Source organism: Myotis nattereri (assembly GCF_964212035.1).
Source record: "Myotis nattereri genome assembly, chromosome: 15".
Classification (NCBI taxonomy): domain Eukaryota; kingdom Metazoa; phylum Chordata; class Mammalia; order Chiroptera; family Vespertilionidae; genus Myotis; species Myotis nattereri.
Window position 1 is genome coordinate 39206378 of NC_138090.1, and position 15032 is coordinate 39221409.

Below are 15032 nucleotides of genomic sequence, written 5' to 3' on the forward strand. Positions count from 1 at the left end.
TGTTAATTTTCCAAACAATTTTATTGAAATGTGCCAAGAGTACATAGGCAGCACGAATGTATGAACAGGGGAAAAAAAATCACATGTACAATAATTTCTTAAAAGTGAAGGTTAATCTTGGGAGATATCAATTCCCTTCCCCTCCCCTTCCATCGTTTCCATTATGGTTAAGCCTCTAACCTAGCATTTTAAAAAAAAGAGATAAAAGGAATATAGGAACTTTTGTGGAAAAAAAAAAACAAAAACAAAAAAAAACGAAAGAAATTATTTCCTGCTCAGATAGGACTCTTCCTCGGCACCTAATTACGAGGCGTGCTGAGCAGTGGAGAAACACAATTTCAGGGTATAAGGGTACGGACCATCTGCAAAGAAGAAAAGAGGGTCTGGCTGAGTCCATCTCTGGAGGCGCCACCCGCCCCCCCTTCAAGCCTCCCCCCACCCCACAATTCTCCTCATTTAAACACATCTTTTTCTACAGTTCAATTATGGGGCCCAATGGTCACTGCCCAATGTGAGGCTTAAAAACAAGCCCAAAACACAAGGCATTTCTCCTTCCCTTCCTTCACTACCATGGAGAATCCCAATCCCATTCCTAGCTCTATTGCTGCTCAGAGCAATAGGCCTGCCCCCCCAGGAACTGGATGGGCAAATTTTACCTGCTGGCTAATATAGCCCCTTTCCTGGATACTAGCTTAGCCAGCCTCTGTGACTGACATGGCTGGGCATTACTGATATGGCTCTCCTATAGGGAACACCAGGCTGCTCTCTTGGAGATCAGGTCCCGCTCATCTGTGTCAGTGACAATGTGGAAATTTCTGGGGCTCTATCGTGATAGCAGGAAGGACAGCGCTGACCTGAAGCCAGCCAACCCATTAGGCCATAAGGGGGATGACTGCAGGATACAGATACTCACTTGGGTTTTTCATCTGGTAATGGTTCAGGAAGCCCAAAGTCTCCAGGGCATCACTCTTGGATTCCCATTCCAGCAGCCCAGAGGAGCTGCGTTCACCTGATCAGAAAGCAAAGGTTTTAGGCTAACCCAAGCACAAAAACTAGGGAGCTGCTCATCTACAACCAAGGAATGAGGGAGAAGACAAGGCAGTTTACTCACTTTTGCCTGAGAATACTTTCACAGAAGATGGCCGCTTCACTCCCAGCTCATCACAAATCTGCAAGACAAAGAATAGAGGCAGATGCCCCAGCTGGTTTGGCTCAGTGGTAGAGCACTGGTGAGGACTGAAGGGTCCCAGGTTCAATTCCAGGCAAGGGCACATGCCCAGGTTGTGGGCTCGATCCCCAGTAGGGACCATGCAGGAGCAGCCAACCAGTGATTCTCTCTCATCATTGATCTCCCTCTCTCCCCCCCTCCCTTCCTCTCTGTAATCAATAAAATATATATAGGAAAACAAAAATAGAAAATAGATGCAGAAACACAAGCAATGCCACATGGCAGAATTAAGCGGACCCTGCCCTGCATGACCCAGTGCTTGAGATTTTTCTGGAGACAAGTTTCTAAGCTTTCATCACACACTCTATGGCATCCGTGGGCAAACTACAGCCCACGGGCCCGTTTGAAATGAATAAAACTAAAAAAAAAAAAAAAAAAAAAAAAAAAAGACTGTACCCTTTTATGTAATGATGTTTACTTTTAATTTATATTAGTTCACACAAACACTCCATCCATACTTTTGTTCCGGCCCTCCAGTCCAGTTTAAGAACCCATTGTGGCCCTCGAGTCAAAAAGTTTGCCCACCCCTGATCTATGGTGTCCCGTGATTCCCCCGCCCCCAAATTCTCATCTTCAGCTGCTACTTGAGGGAGTTGGCACTAGGTAAATATTTGATGAACTGAATACAAGGACCAAAGTCCAATTCTGCCCATCAGCCTTCCTGCCCTAGTTCCCTCTGACCTCGCCCTTAACAGGACCCTCCCTTCAGATGTTATCTAGGCACCTGAGGGCCTGCCTGACAAAGGGGATGTTTTGAGATTGGACTCTGATCACAACTCCAACACACACAGATACTTTCCCAGCAAAGGTATAGCTATCCTAGCTTGCCAAAAATGTTAAGAGCCTGGCAAACTTCTCTGTTGCTAGATGTTTGGTGCTTTTCCCCAGCAATCAACCCTCATCCTGGCAGAGTAGGAAAACAATAGGTATTTGTTGAAAGACTAAAATGAACGGCCCAGTCAGATGGCTGTAGTGAGGGACCAACTCCATGGCACCCACCTCAAAGAAGTTCTCCTCTGTCACCTCCAGAGGGGCATTGAAGAAGTGGAGCACATTGCTAGGGTGCTGGATGCGGTTCTTGGCTGCCTGCTCCGGAGTGGAGAACCGATTGTTCCTTGATTCACTGAAGTCTTTGTAACTGGAGGACCCGTCTTCCAGCCCATATGACTGACCAGGCATGATGGCAGGTTGCTTAGAGACACTAGGGGGAAAGGGGAGCTCTTTGTCAAACCTAATGTCCCCCAAGCCCTCCACTGTGGCCTTGTTCCTGTCTGAGCAAGTGCTGTGTGCCTCAGGGGGCACTGTGCCACTGCTTCAGAGAAGCATCTGGAAACACACCTCACTCCTGCCTGAATAAGCACCTTTGTCTCACTGTGCTCCACTGCTGGGCCCTGTGCAGTGGATGCCCCATTTTCCTTCCCTTTTCTCCCCAGGCCCTTGCCAAAGCATTCTATCCCAAGGAATTTGGCACCTACCAGACTTTCAGCTTCTGTCCAAACATGAAGTTGTTGTTGAGGTGAGTAATGGCTCGGTCCACAGCATAGCCATCAGCCATCTCCACCATGGCAGCCCCCGGCTTACTTTTCATGAATTTCACCTTGGGGAGAGCAGCCATGGTCATCACCACTGCCCAGCAGTCCGGGACCTCTCTCCTGCCCCTTCCAAGTTAGTTAGAAGTAACTCTTGCTTCCACATCCTAACTTACAAATGGGAATCAAGAGAAACCGAAAAGCATGCGTGGCCCACGACAAGTGCTCAGCCCAAGGCAGGCAGCAGAGCCTAGACAGGGTAGGACATGACCCATAAGTGGATCACTTAATGAAACAACAGAAAACAGGAGGCATAGTAAAAAACCAAAGCAGCTATTCTCATAAATGTTTCTCTGTTAAATAGACACATTTATCTAGATAGTGGGTCCTGATGTAAAATATTTGTGTGTTATAGTAAAAAAAACACTGAAAAACAGTAGTGTCAGTTCTGAAGCCAGGCTCTCTAGCTCGAGTCCTGCTTCCACAAAAAAGGTCTCTTAACCCAGGCACGTTATTCAAGTCCCTTGTCTTCATTTCCCCCACTGACCTCATTAAAGATGCTTGTGAAGTTAAACAAGTTACATGTAAAGCACTTTTAAAAGTGCCTGGTATAGGAAAAATTTAACACGTATGAACTGCTACTGTTTTTAATGGGCCAAGAAAGGCTATAAACTCAAAAAGCTTCAGATGGGTTCAACAGAAGCAATACACCATCTGATCTGGGACAGTCACCTATCAGTCTCAGTTAACTATCCCACAGGCAGAAGACCCAGTGTTGGCAGATTATCTGGAGAGAACCCTCACAATGGGTAAACCTGGCCAGGCAGCTCAGCTGGTTAGAGCATCATCCTGATACACTCAGATTGCAGGTTTGATCTCCAGGCAGGGCACATATAAGAATCAACCAATGAATGCATAAATAAGTGGAACAACAAATTGATGTGTCTCCCCCCACCCCAAACCAGTAAATTTTAAAAAGTTTAAAAAAAAGCCACAATGGATAAATTTCACGTATCATAATATTCAAGTAATGTTAAGTATTAGCACTTTTGTGTGTTACTCCCAGTCTTATTAACACTGAAATTTCAAAAACAGACAAAATACCCAAAATACCCATACACAGTGAGGACTGAACAAACCCTGTTGTAGCAGGTCACCCAATTAAGCAAGTTACCCTCTCTGAGTCAGCTTGCTCTTACCCAAGCGAGCTCTGGCTCTTTCTCCCTCTTCACTGACTGGGCAAACCATGAGGTTCAGTGCCTCCCTGGGACCTGCCAAGTCTATAAGGAAAGCAGTAGACTTTGCAGAAACTCACCTTCTCCACATTGCCGTACAAGCAGAAGACATTGAAGACTCGGTCACAGTTCATCTTAGACTGATCCAAGCCATAGACCATGAGCACAGGGCTTTCGGCGTGAGGGCCATACTCGGGTGGTGGGGGAGGGGGTGGGGGGTGCCCATATTGGGGACCGTAGCGACTTGGGCCCCGGCGGTGACCCCCCACTGGTGGGCCCATCCTTCTCCCTTCGTAGTGAGGTGGGGGGGGACCGTAGCCCTCATCATGGTAATGGCTGTGGTACCCACCGTGGGGCCCTCCTGGGGGGTGGGAAGGAAAGAGAGGGAGGGCGGGTGAGAATTTGCGTGGCGGGCGTCGGGCAGGGGCACATGAGCCACGGGAGTCCACGGAGGGGAACCCCCTGCCCTCACCATATTCTGCGGGGTGATCTCCCAGGAGAGGGGGCTGCCTCTGGCGTTTGTTAGGGTTGCTGCCAGGGTCACCTGTGGACAGAGAAATCAGTTAGAGCCTAGTTCAATAAGAGGGGTGGCTCTTTCCCTTCTAACTAAAGGCTAAGCTCCAAGTCCCTTAGCTCCTACAAGCCTGGCTGCAAACCCTCCGTATCTCACAAGGGCTGCTGGAGCCTCCCTCCTTTGGCCTGGTTGAGGGTGGGCATGAAGCCCAAGGCTGGAACCCACTTTGCCTCCTTAGCCCATACCAACTAGGCTTTCCTTTCTCTTTGGAGGATGAGGCGAGGTTCTGGGCACTCTGGCATCTGCTCTGGTTCTGGTGGGAAAAAGACCAGTTCTTGGGTCCTCTGGGGAACTTGCAGTTACTATGGAAGCTAATAGGTCATGAGGCCAAGAAAAGCTTTCTAAAATAACTCCCAATGAAGGGAGAGGTTAAGAGCAGGAAAATAACCCAGGAAGGGCAGAAAGAAGATACCAACCCTAAAACCCCATGATTCTAGGAGTTCTAGACCCCTCTCTCTAGGCCCCTTCTTTCTCAATGCCAGTCTGTCACCCTCCCACCTAGTCACGTACAACCAGAGGGACTGGAGGAAAGGACAAGCAAGTCAGAATCAGTTCATGAGCAATCGTGTACAAGGCATCAACATTCTCAGACCCAGACAATGGCGCAGACCCATCCCCGACTCCAGATGTAGTTCATTAATTGCTACCATTAATTTAGTGCTTGAGTGGCAGACACTGTGCTAAGCACTTTACAGATATCACAGCTTCTTAAATTCCTCACAACAACCCTATGAGGTAGGTTCTATTTTAATCCCATTTTACAGGTAAGGATTAACTTTGAACTGAGCAGTTAAGACATTTTGGCCCAAGGTCACAAAGCAAGTTAGTGGCTGAGCTGGGATTTGAACCCAGATCTGGCTGACTCCAAAACCCAAGGCTCAAGACCACTGCCCTTTCCTGCCACCCGGCCTTCATTTTGTTTTCAACAATCAGTCATTACAAAGATGGAATAAGACTACTTACAGCAGAAGTACAGAGTACAATGTCCATTTGTCACAAAAACAAATCTGTATTTTCTCTTACCATTGGACGCTTCAACAGTGAGTTAGCACAGTTCTGAAAGATGGCGTCCCATCAAACATACACTGCGACCCTGCATCACATGGTTTTACAGTCATAAATACAAGTTACAGTATACATCCGCTACAACTTTTTAAAGAATTGTTTTAACAGTCAATGTTTTGATTAAATCAAAAGTGGCTCACAGATGTTCTGTCCTCAGAAGATATCAGAAAAGTGGAAAATAAAGGTGTATGAAGTGGGTAGTGTCCCTCCATGTTGTCACCTCCTCACATTGTGTGCTGCAGTGCGGTGCTTCTGGCTGTGTAGCGCTCCATGTGCGTGTCTCCTGGTTATGAAGTGTGCCAGTGGCCCCACTATGCCCGAACTTTTGGCCTTGGGAGCGCGCCCGATTACCCGCCAGCAGGTAACTGTGTACCTGTGAGCTGTTTGGCTGTCTGTTTTGCTTTTTTTAATTTTTTTGTTGTTGTGGTTAAATTTTTTTTTTTTTTTTGGTTTCTGATCTCCAGTTGGTGCAGATTATGTTGGCAGCTGTTGACTGCAGGAAAAAAAAAATCGGAACAAAAAAAGAAGGCCCTCCCCAAACCAAAGGACTTAAAAAACAAAAAACCCATATGGCGAGGAATGGAGAGAGGATCCTATTGTCTTGGAGGCCCATGGAATCTACTTCAGTCTGTGAAACGTTCTCCGAAAAGAGCGCCGTTGGCTGGCTGAGAGCTCTGTTCTCTGTGTTTCCTACTTCTGTGTACATTCTCGGGTTCAAGTTTGCTTGGATTTTGGCCTTTTTTTTTTTAATGTTTAATAGAAAAGCAATGTCTGCTGCCATGTTGCGTCTCTTTCTCTGTCTCTGTCTGCCTCTGTGCTTGTAGTTGTTCCTTGGAGCGCGGTGTGGTGTTCTTGATGTAGTGAGCTCAACTCTGCGGCTGTTTCTGGGGACGTGGTGGAGGCTGCATGTTGTTTTCTCCAGGAAGAGCTAGTGGTTTCTACCCTGTGTGTTGGTGAGCAATGTGCAGAGGCAGAGCCGCTGAAGTATGGTTCCCGAGGGGATGGCGAAGCACCGCCCTCACTCCAGGTTACCTCATCAGCTCTCGTTTTTGACCCCCAGCCTTGGGACAGCCAAAACTGAGAGGCATCAAAACCAATGCACAGCCAGCCCCTGCCACTAGCCCCTGCCGGTCTGCACATCTTCTATTTATGTTCCTTGGAGAAGAAATGGTTGGTTGCCATGTTTCTGTTAGCAGTCATGTAATGCCATTGCCTGCTCTGGTACATTCACTTGATCACCAATTTGTCTCTGACCTCTGGAGGGAGCAGCCAGGCCCACAGCACCCATTGTGAAGGTCCTGGGGAAGAGTCTAGCCCACGCCACCCACTGCTTCCCAGCTTCAATGATGAGCAAGACAGGCCTGGCTAGAAATGGGGGCGCCTGGCCTCCCAGGGCCTGTGAGATGTCAGCAACCAGCCTCCTCCCTCAGCCCATGGCCTAGTCCAATGTATCAGACCAAGACAGACACAGAGATGGACGGTCTTGTTGAGGCGGTGCTGCTGCTTTTCAAAGGCAATCCTCCATCTCTCCCTCCTATCCAAGGCAAACCATTCTTGACAGATTCTAGGAAGGGGATGTCCATTTGGGCACCCTGCAGAGAAGTTGAGTCCCCTCTACAAGTAAGGAAAGGCATGCCCACTCTGCTTCAATCCAGGGCCTCACCTCTACAAGGCCAACTTGCTCAAAGGCTCTGCTGCAAGGGCCCAGGAGCCTTCATCACCTCCCCAATCTGCCATCCCCTCGCCCTCCACACCAAGAAGACGCTCTCAATAGCGGAGAGCAAGGACCATTCCTGACCCAGTGAGAATCAAGTCAGTGACCCTAAGTAAGCTTCTAGAAGGGAAGCAGCAGAATCCACTTGGGAGCTGCTTCTGGTTTCTAAAGCCATCGCCATGCCCAGTGAGGCCCCGTTCCCCACCCAATCCAAGCCTCTACCTGATTCTGCACCCTCAGCTCCAAAGGGCCCCAAGTAGCAGCTAGAATTCAGAGAGCCCTCATTCACCCTCTCCCACTAAAGCCCTCCCGTGTTCACAGGGAGCCCAATGGCATTACATAACCCTGAACCCAGGTCTATGAAGTGCACTAGTCAAATGAAGGCAAGGGGGTGTGTTTAGAACAAAGTGGCCATCAGGATTACCTTGTCCACTGAGGTTGGGGTTTGTATAGTCCCAAGTATCTTGATCATTCTTGAACACGTTCAAGCGTGTAGGCTGTAGGGACAAGAAAAAGCTTAATATCGGCCAGGCCCCAGCTCACCTGGAGGCTGACAAGCAGCAGTCACTTCCTAGACTTACCTTCGCATATTCGATCTTCAGAGTGCAACAGCCAGAGTATATATCAGCCCCATTGAGTGAGGCCTTGGCCCGCTGGGCACTCTGCACAGAATCAAATGTAAGTTAAGTTAAGGAAAGCCCCATCACAGCTCTTTGGAGGGCTTCAAGCTGTCCCAGAGATGGAGGGGGACAAGGTAGCACCCAGATTGCATGGGTGTTCTAGGGTCTGTTCACGGCCACAGCCACTTGAATGTAGATGGGCTGGCATGCTACCCTGAGTGAATAGTCACTGGCGAGAGTTTCTTCACGATCTGCACTCCCACCCGACCAGCCCAGAGGTGGCAACAACCTCCTGTCACTCCAGGCCAAGCTACCTTCTCCTTGAGCACAAATTCTCCCTTGTGTTTTGACTAAGCCTAAACAATCTCTGAAAAATACCAACCAGATTATGTTCCTGCTCTGAAAGTCCATCGGGCCTTCCTACTGCATCCTTACCCAAGCTTCACCACTATTGAAAATTCCCTAACTTCTAATGCCCATAGAGAACCCCTCCCCTAGGTCTGCTACTCTTCAGTTGTCAGGTCATTTGCTTTCTCCAACACTAAGCTGCTGACCAGCTGAGGATTTTTTTTTAATCCTCACTGAAGGATGTGTTTTCACATTTATTAAATTAATTGGGGCCCTAACCGGTTTGGCTCAGTGGATAGAGCGTCGGCCTGCGGACTGAAGGGTCCCAGGTTCAATTCCGGTCAAGGGCATGTACCTTGGTTGTGGGCAAATCCCCAGTAGGTGTGCAGGAGCCAGCAGATCGATGTTTCTCTCTCACCTATGTTTCTAACTCTCTATCCCTCTCCCTTCCTCTGTAAAAAATCAATAAAATATATTTTTCAAAAAATTAATTAGGGTGACGTTGATCAACATGATCAGATTTCAGGTATGGGTTTCATGGGCCCGCCACTCAAAGTCAGATCTTCTCCTGTCGCCTTATATTAGGGTCCCTTTCTTCCTCCCCCTTGAATGTTGTTTTTTTAATTTTTTTGCAGGGGTGGGGGGGGGGGGAGATTGGAGGGTAAGAGGGCAGAGGAACATCAATGTGAGAAGCATCGTTTAGCTGCTTTCCATTTGTGCCCCCACTGGAGATGGCACTCACAACCTAGGCAGATGCCCTGACTGGGAACTGAACCAGCAACAGCACTCCAACCCACTGAGCCATCAGGCTAGGGCTCCCCTGAGGATCTTTGATAAAGCCAGTACTTCCACCTTGCTCCTACTTCTCCATGAAAATAAAATACCACCACCTCAGAGAACTTTCCACATCCCCTTGTATCTCATAGCACTTTACATTCTGCACTTTTATACATCTGATTATTTATTGACAGCCCCTCCCATCAGACTGTAGGCTTTATGAAAACATCTGACACACGGTAGGCATTCAGTAGATACACACTAAAGGATGGCACCCTGCCCAGCTCTAAGCCCTCAACCCAAGAAACACCTGTTCCCTAGCAAAGGATATTCCACCATGGCTTGGACTCCATTCTTCCGGAAAATGACAATTCTCTGGACAGGGCCACAAGGGTTACAAATAGTGTAAAGAACATCCTGTAAAAGAAAAGATGAGCAAAATGAAGGGGCACTGACAGGTCAGTCTGGCTTGGGGACAGAGAGAAAAGGAAGAAGGGAGATCTCACAGAGGAGCATAAAGGAATGAACGTCCACTGGCACGCACCGTGGTAATGGAATAGATGGGGTTAAGAATGGTAAAGAGAAGCACACTGTTGACACTTCGGGAATCATCAGAGTCTCCTGGGCGGGAGATCTTCTGGCTGGTGGAGTAATTTACAAAGGCTGGGTGACCAGCAATGTAGATTTGGTTGTCGGCCGCATAGTTCACAGCGTTGCAAGCCCCCAACACATCTTCAAACTCCACCAACGCTTGTCTTTTTTTAGGCATTACCACCACATAGCTGACAAGAGAAAACACAGATTTCAAATTCTCAGGATGAGACAAGAACAAGAGAATGACGTTGAAATTCCTGTGAACTGACTCCTCCCTGGCCTCCAAACTCCTGTGCACCCTGTCATGGTTTCCTGACTGTAACACCTCTTATCCTAAGTGGCAGAACACACACAAGAGGTGTAGCTTTGGCATTAGCTCCTCTGGGAAGCTTTCCTTCCTGACCCCCCCTCACCTGACTCAGTCAAATATCTCCCGAAGACTCCTGAGCTGCCCCATCATAGTGCTGATCACTGTGTGGGCAACTATCTAAGAGGAGTCCAGGATGGTTTTGCTCAGTGCTCTATTCCCACATTTACTGAGCACATACCACATACTCAATAATAAATACTTGCTGAATAAGAAAATGCTAATTAGAAGCTACAAAGTAGAGAAAGAAAAAGAGCATGGAACTTGCCATAACCTGACCCAAAGCACAAGGGCCAACCTCAAGAGCAGAGGATCCCCAGGACCTAGCCAAGGGACCCTGGACCAAACTGGCCAAGTCACTTCCAACCAGGAATCAGTGATACATAGGACACCAAAAAGTTGACTTCTCTGTACACTCAACCCTGGCCTCTGAGTGGAGTACCTGATGGGTCCAAACTCCTGCAAGGCCTCCACAAGGTCAGCTTCCACCACACCGTCAATCAGGCCCCTGATGTGGACAACCGGGGAGGCAGGGGTTTTGTGTGGGTCATCGTAGTTCTCCTGAGGAAAGAAGCAAAAGCAAGACTTTATTTCCTGCTGTACAAGACAGTGGCTCACTAGCTTCTGCACTGCTGAGGATTCAGTCAAATCAGACAGCGGAGTGTCACCCAGGAAAAACACACAGGTCAGACAACAAGGGGCAGCAATTTAAACCATCACCCCAAAAGGATTCTGGGCCAGCAGAGCAAAGGCCCTCAGTGCATGGCTGCTTATCTTCTGAGGAAAGCAGAATGAAGGACCAAGCAGATCGCTTATCTTACACATTCCTTCCAGAACCTGTCTCTTCCCAGTGGTCAAAAAAAAATGGGGGAAAGGAGTAGCTTGAAAGTGGACACCACCGGCAGGAAAGGCTCACACAATTCTCTGCTGCAGTCTGGATCAGGCAATCTCTGCATCTGCCCAACTTCTTTGCCTTGTCCCCACTAGAGTAAGCTGCAACCGTCGTCCAGCCAAGCATCATTGTTCCCACCTTGACCCCCAGGTCTAGTCAGGATAAAAGAGCATGTGCCTCAGAAGCTGTGGCAGCCAGGCCAGCCTTGACTACATTTAGCTTTAATCACTTTCCAACCAAAATCTGCATTGGGAAACACGACCTACGCCAGACTATAGAAAAAGAATAATGTCTTAGAGAAAGAAGAGAAATTTCCACAGACAGAAGCTTTTGAGAACCAGGTAGAACTGGATTCTATTTCAGGAATGAACCAAACAGGAGGCACACACATGCCTGATGGTTATCAGGTTCAGCGGTTTGGATTTCCAGTCCTAAATTCTAAACTCAGTCCCTTCCCTCACTGGTTATATGAATTTACCTCATCTATGCAAGTCAAAAATAGTAAAAGCATCCCCTATCTCATAAAGAAGTGTTGAAAATTCAATTGAGATACCTTTAAAATGGGTGGAACAAGGTCTGGCACAGATTAAAATGCTAATAAATCATAGTACAGATGGCAGCTGAGTCCTGAGAAAACCTGCAAATGGCTGACTGGGAGAGGACTTCATGAACTTGGAGGGAGGGAATGGGCTCTAAGCCAGAACAACTGGTGGTCTATTCAGAGGCGACTAGAGAGGCTGAATCCTTTCCAAAATGCCCAACTGCAGCTAACATTTTGGTTCATCAACCCCTCTGCACATCGTTAATCCCTGTAAATTATTAGCAAACTCGTGATGGCTCCAAAACTTGGCTCAACTCCCGAACGGCGAAAAAGACCTTTTACAAGGCCTTTCTTCCGGTTTTCAGCGCCCACAAAATAGGGGACATAATCTGTTCTGGGGGAACTGTCCTCAAATGGACTTCCGCTTCCAGACAAACCACGGAGCTATAAAGACTAAATAGTGACCGGACATAATTCCCCTCCGGCGCGGACAAGGCCACCGCCCACCCGTTCCCGCTCACGCAGTGGCCCCCCCACCTCCAACAGCCCACGAGGCCAATGCGGGAGAAGTGCGCCTGCGCATTGGGCCAGGAAAGAAAATGAGGAAAAAGGCGTCCCGGCCGCGTGCCCGCCCCAACCCACACCAGCCCGCGGCGCCTGCGCACTGCACCGCCTGCAGCGCAAGCTCCCCACTCTAAATAGCGCCCACACGCAAGCGCCTGTCCTCGCGCAAACCCCGCCGTTTGCCCAACGCCTGCTCCTCCCCCACTCCGTCAACGGCGCGAGGGCTGGGGCGCGTGCGCAGAAGCCCCCCTTCCCAAGAAATACCCTCAAAGTGGGAAATTTTCCTTTCCTCCCAGGCCACCCCCGAGATTAGAGCCTTGGTCTCACCCCGCCGCCGCCGCCCGCCGCCCCGGCTCCTCCACCACCGCCGCCACCGCCTCCGTGCTGGTCGCCGGCGTTGTCAGTCTTGAGCCGCTTCGGGGCCCGGCCGCCCTCACTGCCGCCGCCGTAATAGCGGCCTCCGCCGCCTCCGCCGCCCGCCGCCGCCATCTTCACCATCGCTCCCGGTCGCCTCCGCTGCTCCTCCGGCTGCTGCCTCTGCTCCAGCCGCCGACGCCGCTTCTCCGCCCGGGGCAGCAGCCTCCGCGACATGGCGGCGCAGAACCCGCCTCCCCCCGCCTCTCATTGGGGGAGGGACACGCCCGTCACCCGCCGCCCCCACCCGATAGGGGGAGCCACTGTTCCCGCTACGGGGGGAGAAAGCCTCCGCATACCTTGAGCCCCTATTGGACAAAGCCTACTCCTTTCTGCAGGAGGGCCCGCCCTCATTTGTTTGGGACACTCGTTATAGGCGAGCGCTTTATGCCAGTCTTTTCACTGACCGGCTGCTCCAATTTGATAGGTCAGAGTTCTGGCGCCGCTTCCCCACGCTCCTGAAAAACCCCACCTCCTTCCCACTTTCATTGGCCTTTTGCTAATCCATCAAACCGGAAGCCCTTAGTCTTCCAGTCACAACGACTACCTTCCCGCGCCACTTGGCAAAGACAAGGAAGTCCCTCCCTTTTGCCTCTCCAGTGGTTACTGCGGATGCCCATCTCTGTGTCTCCCTCACTAGGCGGTAGGACCATTGGTGGTATCCCATTGGGTGAAAAAAGAGAGCCCACCCGGTAGACGCTCTTGGGCCCAGTCCGGGAGTCCGGGAAGTGATCAGAGATGCGAACGCATGCGCGAATACGCTTTTCGGATGCCTCCGGAGGCGAGGCGACCTCGAGAGGAGCGAAGGCCTGGAGTACCCCGTGTTGAGTGACTGCTGCGTGCCACGCCGGAAGGCCAGACCTGGCCGAGGGGAAACTGCCAGTGCAGTTCTGTCCCCGTCACTATTCCTATTCCTCTCCGTCTTAAACCTTCTCAATGCCGGAAGGATTTTTTTTTTTAAGTCAAATGTGTCCCTTTCTGGCAGTATGAAACCTTTCGGACCCTGTCCAGTTGGCTGGCGTCGTTTCACCACTCCACCTCTAAATTCAACCACAGGGACTCCTTCCAGTTGAGAGGCCCCGGCCGTGCACCTATGGCTCTGCAGGAGCAGTCCGGGCCACCGGAACATACCCTCCTGGTAGACTAGGGAATAAGCCCTGTCCGTGCGGTCCGTTCCCTGAAAAGCTTTCCTCGCCCCCACCAGTCCAGAACCCCGGCGCATCCCTCATGATGACCTTGGTCACCGGCTAATGTGCTCACGGGACTGCCAGGCCCCTCTAGGGCCTCATGGTCAGGTGACTGCCTCTCCCATGGGCACGGAGGTCGTGTAGGGGCGAGGCCGCGGTGGTCCCTGCCTCAGCCTCAGAGGGGCTGGCCCGCCTGCCAGGCGGCCCGGTGCAGCCCCGGCACAGGGCTAGCGCCCTGCAAACGGGAGCCATACGGTATGCGAGTCAGAGCCTCCGGCGCGCCGGCCTTCCTCCGGCACCGGGAAAGCCGAGTCCACGCCCCACGACACGGGGGCCGGCGGCTGACACAGGATCCCGCCCGAAGGCCTCTAATGTTGGGGGGATGCCAGCGAGGGGCTTAGAAAACGATCGAGGCAGGGAAATGCGGGGGTCGCCACCAAATACTCTCCGGAACCTTTCCGCCCACGTGAAAGGGGGTGTCCCGGAACAGGTGTCCTCGTGGAAACTAAGTTTGAAACGGGGTCAGTGGCACTGAGAGCGTGGGGCAGGCCTGGCGGGCTGCCGCTTTGGGGAGGTAAAGCTGGGGTGCGCCGTTGGGGATCTAAACCAGCTCCTAGTCACACCGAGAAGATCCAAAAAGGCCCCCAGAGCCGAGGTGAGGGGCGGCGCCGCGTCTTCCACACGTGACCCCGGCGTCCGGTGGAGGCGGGGCGGGCCCCACAGCAGGCGGGGTCGCGAGGTCCGGACGTCAGAGGAGAGCGGTGGGGGGAGGGGAGCGCCCCACCCCGCCCGCCCCGCCCCCGCGCCCAGCTCGGACGCCCCTCGCGCCGGCGCGGGCGGACGGGACGCGTCGGCACCGTCCTCTGCGCGGCCGTTCCCAGCCGCTCGCCGGCCCGCGCGTCCACGGCAGGCGGCCGGGAGGCCGCGGCGGTTGCGTCCCGTGCCCCGACCTCCGCCCCACCCCCTTGCGTTCCGGCGGCGGCTCCTGGCGGCGGGTGGCACCTCCCAGCCGTCCCCCCGTACCCCTCCGGGCCCCTCGCCCCTCGCCCCTACCAGCTCGGCGGCGAGCCCGGCCGGCCGTCCGGAATCGGAAAGCGCAGACGCTGGGAAGTTTTGGGAGAGGGAGGGACGGGCCTTAAAGGGACCACGACCTCTTTTCAGCCTGGGGGGAAAATGGGCGCGGGGGGGCTGGATGGGGCCAGGCCGACAGTTGCTCCGCGGTTGAAGGAAGAAAACGCACAAGCAGTCTGTAGGGCCGCTCCGTTCGGGTTCCGCGTCCCTTTTCCCCCAATACTCCCCAAGTCCTTCACTCCTTCCCCTCACAGAAAGTCGCGCAGTTGTTTGGAAAGCGTGCCTTAGTCCTCCTAGTTAGCCAAGGGTTGT

General features: G+C 51.7%; 1 protein-coding gene across 2 annotated transcripts; it reads right to left on the minus strand.

Moving 5' to 3' along the window:
• On the minus strand, positions 1 to 14765 carry HNRNPL (heterogeneous nuclear ribonucleoprotein L). 2 transcript variants are annotated; one of them, XM_081106721.1, is made up of 13 exons: positions 14703 to 14765; positions 10494 to 10612; positions 9635 to 9872; positions 9422 to 9507; positions 7927 to 8023; positions 7770 to 7842; positions 4465 to 4536; positions 4073 to 4353; positions 2704 to 2825; positions 2228 to 2429; positions 1112 to 1169; positions 914 to 1009; positions 1 to 362 (listed from the first exon to the last, which is right to left on the minus strand). In XM_081106721.1, exons 3-13 carry the CDS (start codon positions 9857 to 9859, stop codon positions 304 to 306), a joined length of 1371 nt encoding a protein of 456 aa, XP_080962847.1. In that variant the 5' UTR covers positions 9860 to 9872; positions 10494 to 10612; positions 14703 to 14765; the 3' UTR covers positions 1 to 303. The 2 variants fall into 2 exon arrangements, with proteins under 2 accessions (XP_080962847.1, XP_080962846.1); XM_081106720.1 differs by lacking the exon at positions 14703 to 14765 and adding an exon at positions 12376 to 12648.
• Between the last annotated feature and the right edge of the window lie 267 nt (positions 14766 to 15032).